This window comes from Cryptomeria japonica, chromosome 11 (assembly GCF_030272615.1).
Source record: "Cryptomeria japonica chromosome 11, Sugi_1.0, whole genome shotgun sequence".
In the NCBI taxonomy this organism is placed as follows: Eukaryota; Viridiplantae; Streptophyta; class Pinopsida; order Cupressales; family Cupressaceae; genus Cryptomeria; species Cryptomeria japonica.
Window position 1 is genome coordinate 716,880,085 of NC_081415.1, and position 23,427 is coordinate 716,903,511.

The following is a 23,427-nucleotide window of genomic DNA, read 5'->3' on the forward strand; positions in this document are numbered from 1 at the left end:
AAATACATTTGCATTTTAATAATTTTGAGTTAGCCTCAGAATAAGAGTGGAATTGGATGAACTATGAAAGCACATTTTAAACCATAGAACTGAGGACATATTCGATGAAAAATAAAGGTATTCAAAAAGTTGCAAGTTGCATTATGCATAGGGATAACGTACAAGTTGTATAGATTGTGAGGACCGTCGTCCCGTTGTGAAGCAACAGAATGGAGTAGCCTATCTGCTAGCTATAAAAGAAAAGGATAAGATTCATTTTTCACTGAAGCACACAGGCTCAACGAGCTCCTCATAACGACACTTGCGTGGAAATGGCTGCAAAGATGGTAATCGCTGCACTTATCATGGTAGCACTGCTGAGTGCAAACGACGTGCTTGCAAAGGAACAGAAGAAGGTGAAGTGCCATGACAAGCTCTACAAGAAGACCTGCCGTGGGGAGCAATTCTGTCCGAACGAGTGTGCGTATACCTGCGTCATGGACTGTAAAACTTGCAAGCCTGTTTGCTGTAAGCATTGATTATTTCATTTGTTTGGTAGCTGATTTTATAGATCATAGTTTTTATAAGTTTGAATGGATACTCGTATTACTGTGCAGACTGTAATAAGCCCGGAGGCGTGTGCCAGGATCCTCGATTCATAGGAGGAGATGGCATCATGTTCTATTTCCACGGTAAGAAAGACCAGAACTTCTGTCTGGTTTCGGACTCAGATCTCCACATCAATGCTTACTTCATCGGCAAGAGAGGCGAAGCAATGGGAAGAGACTTCACGTGGGTGCAGTCCATTGGAGTGCTCTTCAACGGCAACCACCAGCTGTTCCTGGGAGCCAACAAGGTGTCCTCCTGGGATGATTCAATTGACCAACTGGCCATTGCCTTGGACGGCAAATCGATCCAACTTCCTAACCAGGAGGGAGCCGCTGCCACTCTTCCCCTGATCTCTTCCTCCAATCTGAGAATCGTTCGATCTGACAAAACTAATGCCGTGACGGTTGAAGTGGAGAACAAGTTTATGATTACAGCCCGCGTTGTGGCCATCACTCCCGAGGAGTCTCGAATCCACAACTACGGAATCACCTCGGAGTCGGAGGACTGCTTTGCCCATCTGGAGCTGAGCTTCAAGTTCTACTCTCTCAGCCCCCGTGTCACCGGCGTGCTTGGGCAGACATATGGAGCAGAGTACAGGAGCCCCATTAACTTGGGTGCCGCCATGCCCGTGGTGGGAGGTGAGGCCGATTATGTGACCACCAATCTGTTTGCCACTGACTGCAAAGTTGCCCGATTCGGCTCACCCAACAATGACATCAACGATTTCTCCATCGTCGACCTCAACTGTGCAGGGAGACCCGGTGGCCGCGGCATGGTTTGCAGGAGATAGAGATCTATATTTAGAAAGAACAACCCATCACAAATACTCCGACCGCCAAACAATATTTATGTCGTGTGGGTCTAATTTCGTGCATGTATTATAGCCATTGAGCACTAAATAATTCTCAAGGTGTTATATGTCCTCCACTTCATCGGTACTAATTTAAATAAATTAAATGTCGTCACATAAGGTATTTATCCATGTTTGCACAATTTATATTGGTGAGTTTTTAATCAATTAATATTATGCATGAAATTCGTATACTTCATTTTTGCATTGTTCTTGCTTATTTCTTGTAGATTATCAAACTGAAAATCATTTTTCAAGTCAGCCTCAACGTAAGGTGGAGAAATTTGTAATCTTTGCTTTTTGTAAAGTGCTCTAGTCTGTTCTAGATTACAATTCTCAGTCAATAAGGGAGGGTTAGAGGGGGAATGTCTTTATCTCCTTGAAAGGGAAAACCTGCAAACAATTTAGAAAATAATTGACAAATTATATTATATAATTGAATAATAATTACAAACAACCAACTATGATGATATGTAAAGGAATGACTGATTATGGTACATAAAGTAAAGAATGATTGATTATGCTGAAACATAAAGCAATTTATAATTACAAACAACTGTATATGTAGAGGTATAGATCATAACTTACTAATTGATTACAAGGTTACTTAACTAACTAATGAAACCCAATTATAGCAAGCTAGGATGGGTAACTTGATAAGGTGTCTTTACAGTCGTTCTCCCTCGATCAAGCCAAAGAAAGGTAACTGGGTAGGGTATCTTTACAACCATTCCCCCTCAATGAAGTCATGATTGGGTAACTTGATAGGGCGCCTTTACAACCATTCCCCCTCATTCAAGCTACCTTCTCCCACTCATATGATTCCATCCATCACCATGGTAGAGAGGATAAGGATTTACCCCAATAGGGTGCCCTAATTCTAACCCTCCTAAGCCCAAAGGTAAAGCACCTTCACCCCCCTTTGGCCTCATGTGGACCCTACCATACATATGAGGTGGCAACCAATCTCAAGCTTTTGGACTCCATCGGTCTATTCACTAGGGTTTCCCTCTCGCTCATTCTCTTTATGTTTTGGTTAATGAGGGCTTTGGGTATTTATTGGCTCGCTCAATTTCTGTTGGGTGTGTTTACAGGATTAGCCTACTTGAGTCACCTAATCAACTGGTTAATGGCCTCTTGGAGGATGATTCTTTTCTCATGCTTGTTGAAGAAGAGAAAAATATTAAAGAGGCCCTCTAGAGTGCATTGACACTTTTTGTTTGGCTTTTGGTTTTTTCATTCAATGACATAAAACTCAATGTTACATGCAATCCTTTCTCTTTGCTCCACCTTGGTTACTTGAGTATGGGTGGAAGTGGATTGGACATAGAGAAATATTATAATTTTTGGGCATTTCCCATTATTTTCCAAACATCATCAATGGAGCTTTGGAATGTGGTCCTTGCCAAGATCAAAAAAAAATTATTGGACTACCAAACTGCTTTCACTAGCTAGTAGGTTTTGGGTGTGCTTTAAAATTCTCGTGGCTACCCATGTTTATTTTTCTTGCCATTGGTCTCCTTATGAGGCTTCCTATTTGAAGCTTAAAGAGCTTTTGAGAGATTTCTTGTGAACCTCTCTAGAAGACCATAAGGGTTTTCATAGAAATACCTACGATTTTTTATCTCATGTGTGATTCTAGTGATCTAGGGGTCCTTTCTACCCAAAAGAAAAGACCGGTCCTTTGTGCCAAATGGATTGTGTTGGCAATTTTTGTGCCAACCCTTGTAGAGATCAGATCCACTGAGATTTCAATGCGACTAACACGTCATGTTATCGTACTCAGCAGAGTTAGCTACTTCTTTATTTTTTCACAAAATGCATAACACGAGGGCTATGTAATAGGTCAATAAAACGGGGTTATTGACCTGTGCCTTGCAGTTACACCAGCATCTCATACGAATATTATTCACCATATTGTTATTGACACTACGCGTTACTCGGTTGCGGCTGGCTAAGGATCTAGCTGCACAAGTTTTGATCAATAGGTTTTGCCCGTGCGAGATGGAGGGGAAGGCAAGGAAGTTAGTTCCTTTCTTCCCTTGCACAAGAATAGATCAAAGAAAATGATGCTTGCGGGATAAGAGAAAGCGAAGACCGGGCAATATTCTTGCTATCCTGCAAAGCAAAAAATGCTAAAGAGGGTGTGTTGCGGGGCAATACATGCAAGGAGAGGTTTCCTCCCCCCACTAGCCCATACCAAAGAAAAAGCACACTAAGATGTCTTGCGGGGTAATGAAGCAAAGTGAAGAGAGGGCTTCCCCGCCATCTTGTAAGGGATTTTGAGGAAGTAATTGGGTCGTGCGGGGAAACAAGCAGATGGTGCGAGTGATGTTCCCTGCAATCCCGCGGGGTAAAAGTAATAAATCAAAATGTCATGCAGGGTAACTGAAGGTGATGAATATTTGGTTCTTTGTTACCCCGCACCAAGGAAAAGGCACATCAAAAAGGTGTGCAGGGTAAGAAATACACAAGGATAGGGTGTCCCCCGCTATCCCGTGTGGAGAGCTGGACCAATTTGATGGGCACACAGCAAAGAGAGACGTGGACCCAGGGTGCCACGTCAAACATCCACAACCATCAAATCTTCATTATGGCCCAATCAAACAACCATGTTGTAAATCCAAATTGAACCCTTTGGAGTGCTATGCGGCACAATCTTGTGCGTCCATTTGTGCATGCATTGGAGGATCGAAGGATCATAATTCAAACTCATGGGTATGTAAAATTTTAAATCCTCTATGCAGGGTGGTTGATGACCTGATGGTCGAGGTCCTCTTTCTGCTCAGTCAGCACTCAGATTTCAACTCGATATCAGTCCAACCACCAGGGAACTCTTCCATTACTCCAGACATGACCCTGCAACCAGTTTTGGACGCCATCTATGGCTCCTTTTTGCTTATAGATGACTGATGGGTCTAAAGGCCTTCTCGGACGCCATCCCAATACAATTTGTCTCTTGATTTTCAGGGGATGATTGTCCCTCCTGACATGGCACCGCAGACCATTTTCAGATGCCATCCATGCTCATTCATGTTGCAGAATGGAGACTTTTGTGCCTTGTAGGTGCATCTGTGCGGAGTTTTTTCTCCTTCCACGTAGGTATTTTGTTTCTTCCCAGATGGGGAAGATATTTTGAGAGTTGTTCTTACACACAATCAGATCAACTTGTCGATCTGATTCTTCCTCCTCTCAAAATTTTTGTAGCCTAACCCTACCCAGGGTTAGGGTTTCTTAACTCCAACTAGATCTAAGTTATGCTTGAGCTTTAAAGACAATTTTGTAGCCCTATTTCAGGGATCTTCTTTCTTTTCTTCTACAGAAAACTATGTTTCTCTGCACTTGTAAATTTTGCCTTACCTCCACAGTAATACAACCATTTATCTTGTCTTGTTTCAGTTTGAGCAATCTGTGTAATGCTTACCTCTTTGTTCGAATGCATCTTCATCTTGTTTCTTTGCATAAGTGATTGTGTTGATCCCCTCTTCAGGTGGCACCTGAGAACTATTTTTGTTCCTCTTGCCATTCTTTATAATTCCAACCTTCACTCATACTTAGGGAGTTGATTCAGGTAGAAACCTGTGCATATTCTGGGTGGTTTTATTTGTGTTCTATGCAATTATAGGTAGGAAGATCATTTCAGTCTAGGTGCAAACCTTATTTCCCTTCTTTCCTACATCCCCTCTTTCTCCCTTTTTCTTGTGAAATCAGTAGATTAGGTTTTTTTGTGTTGGGTTGGTCTAACACTTGCACTTAGATTAGATATGAATTTGGCCTTCTCTGGAGACTCGACCTTACTTTTTCAAGTCCCACACTTGGGAGGTTGTTTCTATGTTTCACAAGGTTGATCATCACAAGGTGCAACTTTTGTGATAACAGATTATTTATGTCATTTCTAAAAATGAAGCCTCTCCTCAAGCATTGCATTTTATTCAAGTATCTTATCAACTAGTCTGCTTGGAAGGGGATCATTTATCAAACCCTTCTAGTTATGAAAGATATTCACATCATAGGAACCTTTGTGGCCAAAAGCATTTAGTGTTCCTAGGAAGCCATCAAGCACTAGCTCTAGTAGGTCAGTTCTAACTTTCAAGATGATATTCCTTTTAATAAGAGTAATCTCTAGTGTTCTCTACTCATTCAAATTTAAGGGCTTCCCCATGCGCATTTGCCTTGTAGTTTCACAAGTGAGGCATTTGCACCCCCCATGATGCATTTGCATGCCCCACAATTTATATTTTAAAGCCTTGATAAATCTTCGCTCTTGGGAAGATGCGAAAACCAAGTACCGACTTTCTTGGCCAGATCAAAAGATATTTGACATTGTTCTATCAGCTCTTCCTTTGAATATGCTACAAAAAAATAGCATTCACTCTATGAAGCCTTGGTGAAAAGACTGGCATTGATCTCCTAATACTACTTTCTATAGTTATAAGTTTTGTCTAGGCTACCATTAGATTTCTTTGCACCCTCCAATAGTGCCTTATTTGAATCTATGGTGACACTTGTGATCACCTCTTTCTATTTGGCAACGACAATTTCACAACATCTGGTTTTTTTTCATTGAGCCTAAGCTCACCCATTTTACCTAGTGTATTCTTTTCCAAGGCTTTCCTTTGGGGTATTGTCTTCTATGTATGGGCATTATGTACCCTCATTGTCCATTTTGTGGTCAGCAAGAGTCTTTCAAACATATCTTTTGGTTCTATCATCATGCTCAAAACTTATGGAATTGGATTCATAACTTGTTTTGCCCCTTTTGGCCAAAGCCATTTTCCAAGCAAATGGCTCTTCTACAAGAGTCTTTCAAACATATATTCTAGTTCTATCATCAAGCTCAAAACTTATGGAATTGGATTCATAACTTGTTTTGCCCCTTTTGGCCAAAGCCATTTTCTTAGCGCATGGCTCTTCTACAAGATTGCCCTCACTTCCCTTTCAAGTATACCCAAATCTAGCATGCTTTTAGGGTGGATATTCTCTTTTCTTTATGGAGATATAGGAATGTTATTTTATTTTCTCACAATTCTATTGGCACTAATGTTTTTCTTTTTACTAAAATGTTTATTTGCAATAATGTGATGTTTCAAATCCAAGTGCAGGTTAATACAGTGGTGCTATAGGTTTCTCACCTTTAAAATCTTCTTGAACAATAGGAAAATATCCCTTGCATTATGGCTTGGGTCCCTCTTGACAATTCTTCGGTCTAGCATTCTCAAACCCCTCGTCCCCTGGCTCCTCACCACCACTTTGGTGGTTAGAGTAGTTCTAATCGGTGATGCTCTACCTTCCCCCTATGCAAAGGCTTTGCCTCTAGGGGCAGGGTCAAATTCTAGTGGTAGTAGTTGGTTTAGCTTTTGGTGGTGGTGGTGGTCACTGGTCTGATTCTTCTAAGGAATTTTTAAGGTTGGATTTGGCTATATTGATTGTCTGTGATGATAAAGATAAGGAGGAAGTAGAAGCTATTTCTAATGAGGGGTGGTCCTTGCCTGACATCACTTCAAACCTCACTGATGTATGGGGCAAACTGAATGACTAGGACCCCCCTACATCGGCTTTCAAGATTGCGCTTGTCGCTTAAGTGGCTTGTTTTTTAAGTTATCTATTATCCAAGCTCTACCCATATAACGATTATTTTGTGTATTTGGCATTCTGCTTTCCAAGCTCTGGTCATGTGACTTTGTTTTATCTTTCCAGGCTATGCTAGTGTGACTCTGAGGGGTGACTTTATAGAACATAATTACACCACTGAGATGGGGAAGTGAATCAATAATAGATAAAAACTTTTAATTCTTAATCAATTAAACATTTATCTAAACTTGTCAAACCTTAATCTGAAAAATGAAAAGAATTGAAACTGAAACTAGAAAGAGATCCAACCACATGAAAAGACAATGCACAAGATTTACGTGAAAACTCGGGATGAAAAAAACCATAGTGAGAATCATTGCTATGATCTACCATCATAATCCAACCTCACAGTTAAAGAGTTACAAACTTTTAAGACACCAACCCCAAAGAAAATACTTCCTCATCGATTGGGAAGTTCTAAGTGCCACCAAACTAAATACAACCGCCACTGAGCTATTGAACTTTAACAAGCTTTTTACATTATCATGTTCGAACCTAGCATAAGTTTAGACTTGTCTAATCGAACATTCTGAATGACGATCTAAAAATGAAGAGCCAGACCGAATGGAACCAAATTTTATGTAGAGTCAAATATATTTAATCATTTTGGAGATAACTACATTCAGATCGAAAGGTAAAGATATCATCATTTTGCTGTATAATTAATATTTGTTCTCCAGTTAACATTATTATTGTTGTTCTGAAATAACAGGTACTTTATCAAAATAGATTTCACATCAACAATCAACTTCAATACAGGTTATTAATGTTGTTCAATTTGATATCAATGACAAATATGCCAACAGACCTTGTGTTCTTCTATATTTTTTTCTGGATATGTCTACATTATTTTAAATTAATAGAAACTTACGCATTAAAAAAAAACAGAGGTTTTGTTAACACGCATTCGTAGACTCCACCACTTCTTGTCATTGTAGAATGCTTCTTGACATTGACAAAATAATTCTAAAGAAAAATATAATATCTTTTAAATAGATTAAAAAGCATAACTATTTAACACATCTATACTAGTTTTACTTTAGAATTATTTAAAACATTGTGCTTAATATTTTGAATAATTATAAAAAAAATTACTTAAATAATTAAATATAAATAATAATTGAATATTGAATAATAATAATAATAATTAATTAAATAATTAATAATAGTAATAATTCTTATATAATAATTGATTAATAAATCATTATAATAATAATATCTAAACATTGCCTATCAAAAAAATCTAAACATTAATCTATTTATTAAAACTAAAAGAAACTCAAAGGAAAAGTTAAATAGAAATAAAACAAGAGAATGTTTTAAGTGGATAAAATGGAAAGTAAGGGAGGCATATGTGCCATTACGAGGGCATGGTGATCCTCTCTATCAAGTAGAAAATTTGTAGGTTGTGGTTAAAATTTGTAGTAAATCCCCCTCACGACACCCTTAATTGCACAATTTTGAGTTAGTTTAAAAGGTAGAGAGTGATAACAAGTGTGAGAAGAGATGTAGAGAATGGTGTGAGAGAGGGTTAAATGATGGGAAGAAAGAGCCAAGAGAACACGAGGAGAAAGGGAAATATATGTCCCAATGTATTCATTATAGAACCTTTACAGATTTGTTCTAGAAAATGTAAACGTTAGGTCAATAGCTATTATATTATTTTATTATTATATTATTATATTATTATATTATATTGTTATATTATATTGTTATATTATTATATTGTTATATTGTTATAATATAATATTATAATATTATTATATTATTATATTATTATTATTATATTATTATATTATTATATTGATAGTTGTAATGTACATTAAAGTATGTCTTTCATATGAGAATAAATGTATACTTCTTATGAGCTAATTATATGTTAATTTGATATCTTAGATATCAAATTAGAAGGTGTGTTCATAGATGTTTGAAATGTATAAGTGTATCCACATTTACATGCATGATTAGTAGCCAGAATATCAATGCTAATTAAGATTTATTTAAGGAAGACCAATACCATGGACTAGGAATTTGAATTTTTCTTCCCTCTCTTTAATTGTAAAGGGGATTCTCCTATTAGTTGTGAAGAAATTTAGGCTAAGACTCTTCAATTTTATTAGAGATAAACCCATATATATCTATACTTGTATTTTTGTTTCTAATTGTGTAATTAGTGCTATAACCAATATCATGGTAATTGTAAGACAAGGAAAATTATTTTTGTCAAAGAGAGGTTGCACATTAACTATTTTATGAATATTTGTCTATATAAATAAATCCTCTGTAGAGATGCCCTAAGTTGAATATAGGGGTTGACATACATTGTAATCTATCAAAAAAGAAAATATGGAATTATTTTGGTACTATATATAATCAAGTATTTCATATTGACATTATTTTATCTACAATCATGGCCTATGAACAAATTACATACATTTCTTGGTAGTCATACAAAACATACTTTATGGTATCCTTGAATGGCATCATTACATCATATTTATGATAGATATGGTTGTAGTCACATAAATCTGTCCGGTTTAATTAAATGAATATTTGCTATTTATTTGATTAAAAATCCACTAAGCCATCAGTTAATTAAATTAATATTTAATTAATTCATCTTCAAACATTCTTCTATTAATTAAATAAATTATTCAATTTATCTTAATTAATTCATTAAATCAAAATCACAAACAATTAAATAAATAAATCATATTTATTTCATTTAATCCTCTTTTCCTCTTTTAAATAAATTAAATAAAACATTTATTTAAATCATTTATCCCCCCACTTGCATTTTCTTACAAATGCAACTTGCACACATTTATTGAAATAAATTAATTTTATTTTAAATAAAAATCCTATTTTCCCTCGCCCACCAAATCCACTTGTATTCCTAAACCCCCTTCTAGATTCTTCTAACCCCTTCCTAATTAACCTAATCCATCCCCTAATTATTATCACATTCCTAAGCAACTTGGAGTCACTTCTCAAAGACTTCAAAGTCTTTGAAAAGCATTTAATGCTTTTTGTGTTCAACAATTTAACCTCTAAAGTCTTCCAAAACCACTAATTACTCTTACATAACCATTTATGGTTAATTCAACTTGCACTCATGTGTCTCCTCAAGCATTTATTGCTTTGACCATGGTTATCCCTTTTGCCTTTGCACAAGAGTTTATCCATTGGATAAAAGCTTTATTCTTTGAATAAAGAATTTATTCATTCAACCTAACCTTGAGCTTAACTCCCAAGTTAACTCTCAGGTCATGTCCAGCATTCAATGCTTATTCCCTCTCCTCTCAACCCCTATCATTTTGACACTTGTCATCCTGGGATTGGGTTGAAAGCCCTCACATAGATTGAATATCATTCAATCCTAACCCTTGTTGAGATTACTCAATCTCAACCATCCATTGCTTCATTTTATCTATAAATAGAGCTCTCATTCCTCATTTTCAAATCCTTAAGCATTTAGCATTCATAGTCATAATCCTGAAAACTTGTATGCATCTAAGTTATAGAGAATTTTAGAGAATTTTAGAGAGCATTTAGCATAAATCACTAATATCTTGTTATTTTGGCCTAAAATAAATTGTTTTAGCATCATAGCATCTAATATTAGCTTTTATTCACATTTGCATAGCATTTTAGAATAAACATTTCAATCTTGAACCTCCATAAGCATCCATAGTGCAAAAAGCTGTTGAGAGCTACACTAGTTTGGAACTTGGAGAGGAGAGGAACAAGGAAGGAGAAGCTACCAGCATGATAGAGAGCATATGGAGAAGTTTAGTTACTATTTGTAGATTCCTTAAGCTTTCTTTTGTTTAGTAGTATCTTTCTTGATATGCTTGCTTAGGATAGTTTTTAATTGGTGATTTCTAACACTAACATCTAACAATTGATTTCTTTTATTTCTTGTGTTGTGTTTAACCTAACCAACTTGTCCTTTTTGCAGCGCATCATTTGGTGAACCCAACGTGAATCCAAACACCCAAAAACAATTTTTTTTAACACAACTAACTTGTTTGAATGTTGAGCTTGACACACAGGTCGCGCTTTAGCGCTTTTGATCGTGTTCTAGCGCTATTGCAATTTGACATTCTAGTGCTATTGTATTTACAATAGCGCTATTGTCTCAAATTTGGCGCTATTGACCATTATTTAGCGCTTTTGTGGCTTAAATAGTGCATTCGTGTTTGTTTTGGCGCTTTTGTATTTACTGTCAAAGTTTTACTTCTAGTGCTTTTGTCTTCGTATTAGCGCCTTTGTGTTAAATAGTGCTTTTGTTTGCACATAGAGTAGCGTTATTATAACAGAACATTATAAAAAAGACCATGTAACCGAAAATATAATTTTTCTTAGGCTTGTGGAAGCCCTCCATGGGTTTGGATTTTCCTAACCATTCGTTTCTTGTGCAGGTTTTTAACTAACACCTTTTTGTTGTTAAAATTAAAATTTCCATTTGGTGCTCTAAAATTGAACAACACAAACTTCATCTCTAGCAAGTCAGGATCAATCTTATTTTGGTGCTCTAAAATCGAACAAAACAAACAACTTCATTTCTTGCAAGTTAGGATCCATCTTATTTTGGTGCTCTAAAATTGAACAACACAAACTTCATTTCTTGCAAGTTATGATCAATCTTGTTTTGGTGTTCTAAAAATTGAACAAAGCAAAATTTATTTCTTGCATCAAAGCTAAAAATTCACAATCCACACTTCCATTTTGGTGCAAAATAAAAGGAACAATCAATTTGTCTTATTTTGCAAACGATTTACTTCATGCATACGTGTTTCAAATTAAGTTGACCAGGATTTCAAATTCTAGTTTACTCAAACATTTTGTCTTTGAAGTTAAAAAGAACACCATGGTTGTTGGAGCAACATCTCCAAATAGTTAAATCACATTGCAATGATGGGTTAAAAAGAACAAGTGCATTTCGTGTTTGGCACACTTGTGCAAAAGAGTTTGTTGAGTGGTCCTACTTCTAACACACACTATCCTCTCCCTTCGCTTTCATGGTCCTAGGTGCAAGAGAAAAGTGTTAGTAACACTCGAGTTTTATCTTTTTAAAGAGAGGCCTGTCAAGAGACACATCACTCTTGGGAACGACCTCGCGTGGTGAATCCTTCGAGCCGCTATAGAAATCAGGTGTGAGCAAAAGTTGTAGCCTTGGGTATAGTTGTTCCTATAGTGTAACTTGTTGAAAGGACAAATGGGCCCCACCACAAGTTACAAGGCTCTTAAGTGAGTCACTGCAGAATGAACTTATCTCCAAAGACATCAAACATTACTAAATACCTTTAAGTAGTAGCCCACCCATTCTATTGATTGAGGATATTTGTGATATAATTCAGTGCAAGAGCATAGATGGTTTTTCTCCCAAGATACTCACCATACATATTTCCTTGAGTAGAAACATAGATTTTTGAAAATTCACTTGTGGCTTGATGAAAGTGATGACTCCCCCATCATAGGGATCATCTATTTGTTATGCCCATTCAAGACTTAGTATATCACATCCTTACCTGCCACGGTGGGATTCATAAGGTATGTAGTACCAAAGTCAAAGAAATATCAAGATGTGGGTTGAATTTATCGCAACTGGCCATTTGACCTTAGGGATAAAAAGTGTTTGAAAGTGTTTTCGTTTTTGAGTCAAGACTAGTGCAAATTGAGCCAACTTCAGGATTTGGAAAACATCCTAAAATACACTTAAAGGAAAAGGTCATAAAAAGTTCAAGGATTGGGTTGTTCTAGACCCATACTTATTTGTGCCTTTTTGAGGCAACATTCTTGTGTTTGTGTGCTTGCTTTGTTTTCTTGTCAAAGAAAGAATCAAAAAAAATCAAATTCCAAAGAACAAGTATTCATCCAACATAAATATTTTCAAACACCAACAAAAGATCAAAAACAAAAAGCAAGAGTATCAAACTATATGACCATTCTTCACATCTTGAAAAAGAAGAATCTTCATCAACACATCAACTTGAAGAAAAGACCATTGAGCTCAAAGGCTCTTATCAAAAGGAGGAAATTCTTCTATCTGAATAGACAAATCTTTGTCTCTCATAGAGCCTTCTTACGTCACATGTGTCTTTATCTTCAAGGGAAATCAAATGAATTTGATCAAGAGTCATTAAATCGTAGAGCTTTTACACAATATCGAGCTTTGAGTTATCACAAAAACAAAGGAGGAAAGATCAATCCTGACTTCTTTCCAAACATTTGCATCACATATAACGTAGCTCGGGAAGAACCACCAGCTCCCGAAAGAGAAGAGGAATAATTTGTCCCATCTGTGACACAAAGCTTTTATTGAAGTTAAACATTTCATCCATTATCATATCCATATCTCATCAACTCTATTCCAACTCTCAAATCATTAAAGAGGTTTTTGTCCTAAAGTTCTATTTTCGATATTGCTTGAATCAAACACAAAACATCACTTTTAGAGTGTCTCTACATCTAGGATAAACTTGTCCTAAGAGACATTTCTACGCAGGTTAAAACTAGTCTATGAGTGAATCCTCTCATTACTAGGTAGTTGAGTCTGTAACACATCTCAGATTCCTCTAAACCTTATCACATCAAACCTCATCAAAAACAAACAAGCAATTCAAGAAGAAAACTTTGGTCACATCTACCTTTAAAGTGCTAGAGATCCATATGCAGCACACCACGCCAACCATTAATCTCTCATTTCATCAACAACTCATCATCATTTTCACCCAGCTTCAACAAAAACTTATAAACAAAATGGCTCATACCAGGTCCCAATCTAGACAACAAGAAATTGAAGAGGAAGAGGAAGAAAATATCAATGAATTCCAAGAAGCCCTTGGAGGAAATGTAAATGATGACAATCGAGGCACTCCTACTCCTGCGGCAATAGAAAGGGCGCAACACAACCCTATTTTCAATAGGCTTTTTGATGAGATACTCAAGAGTAATGTTGATGCTCACTTTTTAAAAATTGCTCAAGAAGGAGCCAAGCTCCCCTCTGACTTTGATCTTGCACAACTAAGACAAGCATCAGAATGCCAAAGTCGTAATGAGGATGAAAGAGGTCGAGAACACATTAGATACAACTTTCATCAAGGTAATCCCCCACCTCCTCCTCCTCCAAATGAGATAGAAATGTTGCGGCAACAAGTCGAAAATCTCGCCCAACAACTTCATAGTGGTGTAAAAACAAATCAATTTTCACTCAATGATAGGAATCTTCATATGCCACCTTTTCCATGAGGGTTTGAAACACCCAAGTTTGAAAAGTATAGAGGAAAAGGAGATCCTCGTGATCATGTTAGAGAACTCCATTCAGCTTGCCTCGAAGTGGCATACGAGGATACATACCTAATGTGCCTTTTTCCCCAAAGCTTGGGAGGAACAACCACATCATGGTTTTTCCAATTACCAGGTAGCATTAGGACATTTGAAGAGTTAGTCCAGAAATTCTTGGCACATTACTCTCACAACATAGAATGTGATATCACCATGGTTGATCTATGTAACACTAAACAAAAACTAGGTGAGCTATTTTCAGTCTTTCTGCAATGATGGCATCAAATGTCTAGCAGAGGTTCTCTTCAGTTACCTGAACAAGAACTAGTGGAAATATTTATTTCCAACTTAAATGACGAAACAGAATTTCACCTAGACGTCAAAGACACAAACTCTTTCAATGACATGATCACCAAAGGCTTAAAATGTGAGCAGGCTCTCATCAAAAAAGGGTTTATCAAGATATATAATGAGCCAAAGGATGGCCCTCACCCACGCTTCAATAGTGACAAACCAAGCTTCTGGAACAAAAACAAAAATATCGTCAACGACAGGGTTGTGGATGCAAGAACTATCAAAAGTGCACAACCTGTAGTTCAATTTGCAGGATAGAATCCCCCATCTAAGACTAACACAGTTGCTCCTCCAAATCAAGGCCGCATCACATCTCAAGATGAACCCAGACCACATCAACAAAAACCAAAGTGAACATACACTCCCCTAGAGGAACCCATCGAAACAATGTTACGATAGTTGGTTTCTCAAAATCTGGTAACCTTACCCAAAACATCAAATTATGAACCTCAAGTCAAACCTTCATGGTGGAGGGATACTGAACATTGCGATTTCCATCAAGGGAAAGGACATAAGACAAGCAATTGTCACAGATTGAAAGATCTTATTCAGGATCTTATTAACCGAGGTGAAATCGAAATCGAAGGACATGACCCTAAGACAACAAACAATGATCATCTCATGTTTAAAAATCCACTTCCATCACAATATCAAAGGGGTCCTTCCACTTCAAGGTGAAACACAGATACCACCAATTATACGCAAGCCGCATATAATTATACTGTGAATCACCTATACGATGTCAGTGAACAGATTGCAACTATAACCATCAAAAATCCCAGCTCCACTTGCAATGTTGTTACACATCGCAGCAAGATTACCATAAAAGCAGCTCCACAAGGCACCCCACCTATCCCAAAGCAGTATAACCTTGTGGAATAGTTAGACAAAATGCCCGCACTAATATCTATCTTAGAGCTATTGCGCCTATCTCCATCCCATAAAACAATCTTGGATCAAGCTCTCCAAGAGGCATCAGTCCCTACAAACCTAAATACAGATCAGTTCCAAGCCATGGTTGGAAATCTAAGGTCATCACCTTGTCTCACTTTCTCTGAAAGTGACAACACATCCTTCTTGCAACCTCATAACGCCTCACTCCATATTGAAGGGTTTATCAACCAGCATAGGATCAAGAGAGTCTTGATCGACAATGGATCAGGCCTGAATATTTGTACTCTATAATTAGTCACAGCTTTGGAATATGCAATAGAATCAGTGGATCCCCGCAAGAAGATCACAATCAAAGCCTATGATGATGCAGAGTGTTCATCCAAAGGTATTGTAGTGCTACCAATCCGAGTGGGCCATGTGGTGAAACACATCATCTGTCAAGTTCTGGACCGTCCTCTGCCATACAATCTATTGTTAGGAAGACCTTGGATACACACCATGCAAGCCGTTCCATCCACCTACTATCAGTGCATCAAGTTCCCACATAATGGTGTAGAGATCACAATCCTGGGCGATGCAAACCCCTTTGCATATTGTCATAATATTAGTCATCAACCAGAGATTACCATTCCTAACAATAGAGAAGCCATCTCCTCCACATCATATGTAAGTTCAGCCTCTCTTTCTAGTTCAAACACCACTATACCCAAGCAAGAGAAGCTCAAAATGAAAATAGCAAAAGAAGGTCCTGGGGAATACAATTTAAGCCAACTCTTTTGTGTTGGACAAATGCCCACTTCTCCTAGGACACATGGAAACCTTAACAATTACTTCAACAACCACTGATCAAGCCAGCATGTACTTTGATGCCTTTCATCTTGGGAAAAAGTCAAGAAGAAGAAACTAGAGATGAGGACTTAGCAGAATGGATCTATAAAGATCCTATCACCACAGAAATCCCACAAGCTAAGCTTCCCATAGATCAGTATGGAAAAGGCCTTCTCATTATGCAAAGAATGGGTTATGATGGTCAAAGTGCTTTGGGACCTTACAAGCAAGGATGACATGAACCGCTACAGCCGAAATTAAAGCCCAAGGATAATATAGGACTAGGCTTTCAAAAGGAGATCCTTCCTAAGCTCAGATTCAAAGGAAAACCCAGTCAACCACTACATCAGCCTATTACAAAGAGGTCACCTTTGCTTATAAAAGCAGCATCAAACACCATGACAACTGCCCCATCGAGGCTAAAAATCCCAACACAACCATCTACAATACCCATCATCCCACAAATCAAACCAGTGATCCCATCAGTAGCAACAATAACATCAATAGCACCATTAGCAGCAACAACTATATCAGAACTCAGAGCAGTATCTACGACACCAGTACTTCCAACAAAAGTAGTAGATTCAACACTACCGATACTCCCTGTATCGGATTCATTGATCCCCATAATCCATCCTGCAGCACCAATCATTTCATCTACAAAACTGGTCACACCTGCAGTATTTCAATCAAAGGATATCCCAGTATGGTATAGTAACCAGTTACTAGAAAGTGACTCGAAAACTAACTCACATGAGTTGGAATTTTATTCCATACAGCTAAATACTTCAGATGAGGAAGACACATCATCACCTCCACCATGCAAAGACATCCCTGTTTACGGAGAAGCACAGACAAAGACCTCTTGGGTTCCTAAGCTGGAAACATCTTCCACATACCCTATGTCCCATCCTATGCCTAATTCTGATAGGGAGAGTACCATCAACGACCTTCACCACAACATCTTAACCCTCACTAACACATCTAACGAACTTAACCTTATCGATGAGGTAATGCCCATTCTCCATCCTGAACTCATCGAATGGAACCAACCTAATCTCCCATGTCTTGACCATTTCCAAAATGATGAGGCAATCATTGACTTTTTGGAACTACGAGATAACATACCAAGCGGGGATCACAAAGTTGGATTCACCATAGAACTTAATAGTGCAGTGTACTTTGGGGCGGATGCCAAACCTTTCAGCTACAAAAATATAACAATAAAACATGGATCTTCTAGTGAAAACCACACTGTGGCACTGTTTGATCCCACAAGAGTAAAAAGAAAGAGTGTATCCACCGGTGAAAACCTCTCTAAGGTGCCAAAGGATGAAAGGTTTGACATTCTCCCTGCTAGTACACAGCAAGAACAATCAATGATTCTCATTGAAGAAACCAAAGAATACAATGTGGGGACTCCTGAAACTCCTCACCACATACACCTGGCATCTCTTTTGACTTCAGAAGAACAGTCTAAGTTTGTAGAGTTCTTCCAGAAGCATCAGATCAACTTTGCATGGTCATATGCAGACATGCCTTGGCTTGATCCTGATTTAGTCATGCATCACCTCACCGTAGTAGAAGGAGCCAAACCTGTCAAGCAGAAACTTCGCAAGATGCATCCTCAGATTGCGGTATTAGTCAAAGCAGAACTCAAGAAACTCCTAGATGTTGGTTTCATTCGACCAATTGATTATGCAGATTGGATATCCAACATTGTGCCCGTCGACAAGCCAAATGGGGGCATCTGTATCTATACTGACTTCAGAGATCTAAACAAAGCATGTCCTAAAGATGACTTCCCCCTACCCAACATTGACATCATAGTAGACCTAACAACAGGACATGCCATGTTTTCCCTCATGGGTGGCTTTTCCGGATACAATCAGATAAAGATTGCACCAAAGGATCAACATAAGATAGCGCTCACATGTCCATGGGGCACATACTGCTAGAATGTAATGCCTTTTGGTCTCAAGAATGCAGGAGCGACCTATCAAAGAGTAATGACCACCATCTTTCATGACATGATGCATACCATAATGAAAGATTATGTTGATGACTTATTGGCAAAACCACTCACAAGAGAAGGTCATCTACGCATATTGGCAAAAATCTTTGACAAACTGGAACAATATCATGTTCGGCTCAACCCAAAGAAGTGTGTCTTTGGAGTAACCTCAGGGAAGCTTCTAGGATACATTGTCTCGAGTAAAGGTATTGAGGTCGATCTAGCAAAGGTCAAAGAAATCATGGACATGCCACCTCTAAAGAACATCAGCTAGCTAAGGACACTACAAGGGTGGCTTCAATCTATCTGCAGATTCATTGCACAACTGGCTGATAAGTGTCACCCGTTTACACACCTGTTACACAAGAACATTCGATTTCAATGGGATACCCGATGCCAACAAGCATTCCAGATGCTTAAAGACTATCTCATGAATACGCCATTATTGATCCCAGCAGATCCTAGTAGGCCTCTACTACTCTATATATCAGCAACAAATACAGCATTGGGTGCACTATTGGCACAACACAATGCAGAAGGGAAAGAGTGTGTTGTTTACTACATCTCTTGTACACTAGTTGGCTATGAACTCAATTACACACCTATTGAGCAAGCTTGCTTAGCAGTAATCTTGGCAGCCACTAAACTGAAGCACTATTTGTTAACACACAAAGTACAGCTCATTGCGAAGATCGACCCACTCAAGTACTTACTCAGTAAAGCTGCATTAACTGGTCGTTTGACCAAATGGGTGATGATTCTCAGTGAATTTGATATTGAGTATGTAGACTGAAAAGCTATTAATGGTTAAGTCATTGCAGATTAGTTGGTCGATGCACCACTCATAGGTGATCATCCTCTCATTTCCAATTTTCTAGATGAGGAGATATTCATGATCACAATAGCACGACCATGGAAGCTATACTTTGATGGTTCATACACTAGGCATGGCTCGAGGGCAGGCATTCTGTTTATCACACCTCAAGGTAATAGTATCCCGAAGTCTTGTAGGCTCGCATTTCCATGCACAAACAACATAATAGAGTATGAGGCCTTGATCACAAGACTCAGGCTAGCCATACAATGGAAATTACAAGAACTACAAGTATATGGCGACTCCCAACTGGTCATTCGACAGGCAACTGATGAATATCAGACTAAAGATGACAAACTCATGCCATACAAACAAATGGTGGACAAATTAAAGGCATCATTTACTACTATCACCTTGAACAGATACCCAAAGATCAGAACTGAGTTGCTGACGCTATGGCTACCATAGCATCTCTCCTAGATCTTCCACAAAATTCAACATGCTACGAGTTCTTGGTAGAATAGCTTTGGATTCCCACTTATGATATTCCCAAATTTGAGATGATATGTCGCCTTATCAGTTCCAAATCCCCGTGGTGCGGTGAGTTCTACACCTACCTCCATGATCACACTCTTCCTCCTAACCAATTAAATAACCAATGTAAAACCTTCATTCACCAAACCGCTTGATATACCATTATTGTTGAAACCCTATACCGACGTAGTCTTGATGGTACTCTCCTTCAATGTCTGGAACAGGATGAGATAACAAAGGCCTTGGAAGAGGTACATGAAGGAATTTGTGGAACTCATGCAAGCGATCCATCACTCGCCAAGAAACTCCTGCGCATTGGATACTATTGGCCATCCATGGAAAAAGACTCCTACTACTTTGTCAGAAAGTGCAAGAAATGCCAAGTTCATGGAGACCTGATATATGCACCAGCATAGGAATTGCAACCAATCACAACACCATGGCCCTTTTGTCAATGGGGCCTTGACCTTGTGGGTAAAATCCATCCATCTTCATCCAACGGCCACAAATTAATTATTACCGCCACCAAATACTTCACAAAGTGGATCGAAGTTGTTCCACTTACCCAAGTCACCGGCAAGCAGATCGCCTCATTCATCCTCAATTACATCATTTGTCGGTATGTTGTACCCATGTCCATCATCACAAATAACAGACTTCCATTCAAGAATCAAGATGTTCGTGACTCTGTGAGAAGTTTCACATCCAACACTGCTTTTCCACGCCCTATTACCCACAAGGCAATGGTCAGGTCGAAGCATCAAACAAGAACATATTAAGAATCCTCAAGAAAATAGTCAATGATGTCGGTCGTGATTGGCACGTTCAATTCAATCCAGTACTATGGGTGTATCGAACTAGTATTTGAACCCCTACAGGTGCAACTCCGTACTCATTGGTCTATGGTGCAGAAGCTATCTTACCTATTGAGGTCGAGATACCATCACTACGGGTTTCCTTGCACAATCTCATCGATGATGAAGCATACAGACTATCACGTCTTCAAGACTTAGAGATACTTGATGAGAAGCGACAAGCTGCATACAATCACCTCAAGGCCTATCAGTAGCGCATGAGCAGAAGCTATAATCATCGGGTTAGATCTCATACATTCGAGGTAGGTGATCTTGTTCTTCGAGATAATCCTCGTAACCAACCAAACTGAGAACATCAGGGGAAGTTTAAATCAAATTGGCTGGGTCCATATGTTATCACTGTTGTATTTGGGTCTGGGGCATATCAGTTGGCTACTTCACATGGAGAACCGCTAGCAGATCCAATCAACAACATGCACCTCAAACGGTTTTATACATGAGCTGCACAAAGCATCATGCTCCCATCCATACCAAAAAATCAACCAAAAACATTCAAATAAATGACCTAAAGAAAATACAAAAAAAAATCAAAATAGTAAAGAGACAAATTATGCATCGAAATGGTGAACAAACCACTCCGGTGGCACCTTGGGTAAGTGCAATGGTGAAAACCTGGAAAACAAGAACCACTCATAAAGGCTATGGCTCCATTGTCTTTCAAGCTTGTTGCGATCACATTCATTTCATCCACTCATCCATCCATCCAAAGTCATGGCTGGTTATTGATTTGCAATCCAGGATAGTACTTTATGCGCCTCGCATCCCGCTTTTTCATAGTCATGTCTAAAACCTGGGGCCAATGCCCTTAATCTAGTTGATGGAAATGGATTCTACATTGTTTTGTGATTCACTAAGTCCTTCATTCCAAATCGTCTCACAAAATCAAAAACATTCAAAACAATCAACAAAATCCAAAAACATTCAAAACAATCAAAAAATACCAAACACATTCAAAATCACAAAAATCCAAAAACATCAGAAAACACCACAAATCAATCAAAAACATGGCAACACCCTGTACATACATTTTTCAAAGTAGATACCAAACAAACATTGTGAAAATACTCCAAACGATGAACACTTCCCAAATTGACCAAACAATCAACATCAACACTCAAACTGTCTTCAAACAAGGATGCATCCTTCCTTACCAAAACAAAGACACGATGACATTTACTTTGACAAGAAAATTTTGTTTTAGCTATCAAATACTTGGTTGATTTGTGGGTTATTTATTCATATCAGGTTCTTACAGCATTGTTTGTGTATCTTCGGCGTATTATTCCGATGAAGTACAAGGGCATGTCCTAATGGTGTCTATGTGGGAAGTTCACTAAGCTACGTGATCATAGGCAAAATATGGTCATAGATCACTCAAGCTTGCTGACTACAGCGTATACCTCAACCATATGAGCATGAACTATTATCGAGGATCCATATTCTTTATTCTTTATTCTTTATATATGTTGTTTGTTTGCAGGTACAATGCTCTTTTGTTTCTCCTACCTCATCCAAACTGGATAAAGGTTTTTATCTCTTATTACGGTATGAACTTGTCTCAGGATATGATCAGCCCAAGATCAAGGAGGATGATCCAAGTCATGCATGAAAGGAGATAATCCTTGTCTGTTCTGCAAGCAATACTCAGGTCAACTTGACTCATTATATCAAGTTGTTTGTATTAACTTGCTATATGAAAATTCATGTAAGGAATACTCTGGTCATCTTGAATCATTATGTCAAGTTTCTTGTATTCTCTTACAACATTTTAAAGCTCAATGATGAAAAATAAAGCACTATGGATCATCATTTCATCTCATCTGCTTATATTGCATTTTGTTGCATATCTCTCATCCATTTACTCATTCATTATTCATATACGTGATTTTGTATGCAAAATGTGAATAAAGTTAATGTGAGCAGCTATGAGAAAATTGAGTTGGTCTTGGCTACAATCACAACAAAGTATTCCAATACATCATCAGTGCATCATGCAAAGTCTAAACAACCTTGCATTCATCTATCATGGTCATATCCATCATCATTACATTTAGTTGCATTTAGTGCATTTCATATCATTTTAGTTGCATAAAATTACATAGGCTTTATTCTCATTTACTTGCATTAGTATCATTATATCATTTCATTATTCCACTCATGACATTTAAAATGATTAATTGTCCTTATTTGCATTTACTACCATGATTAGCCATTACTAAGCATTCATTTATCTATCCATTAGTTAAAAAGTGCATTCATTCATCCTTTTTTAGTGTCTTATTATACTCATTTTATTTCCCTTAGGATTCATTTAGATTGCATTCATTATCCCTTTTGATTGCATTAAGGTGCAGTTATTAACCATAAGTTGCATTATCATCACATTATCATTTTACTTCATCATATTTAGGCATTTAGAATCATAAAACCATTTGTCTCAAACATTGGTTCATACATTATAACATATGCATTCATTTATAAATCATCATTTAAACATTTATACTTTACATTTGTTTATCCATGTTACATTCATTTTTAAACAATCTAGATGCATATCCATAAATAAATCATTCATTCAAAAGCATTGCATTAACATCATTGCATATCATTCTCTCATCATTATATTAATATAAAGTACAAAATACTATCTATATCATTATATCATTATGCATACACCATCATCATGGCATTACATACATAAAGCAATACATTAAACAAATCGTGCATATATAAAAACCTGCATTTACATGTTAGC

The 23,427-nt window shown here is 37.6% G+C and overlaps 1 protein-coding gene across 1 annotated transcript; it reads left to right on the top strand.

Moving 5' to 3' along the window:
* Positions 1-279: 279 nt before the first annotated feature.
* Positions 280-1,546, top strand: LOC131061385 (uncharacterized). Its single transcript, XM_057995029.2, has 2 exons — positions 280-507; positions 597-1,546. The coding sequence occupies exons 1-2, from the start codon at positions 312-314 to the stop codon at positions 1,376-1,378; spliced, it is 978 nt and encodes a 325-aa protein (XP_057851012.2). The 5' UTR covers positions 280-311; the 3' UTR covers positions 1,379-1,546.
* Positions 1,547-23,427: the final 21,881 nt, after the last annotated feature.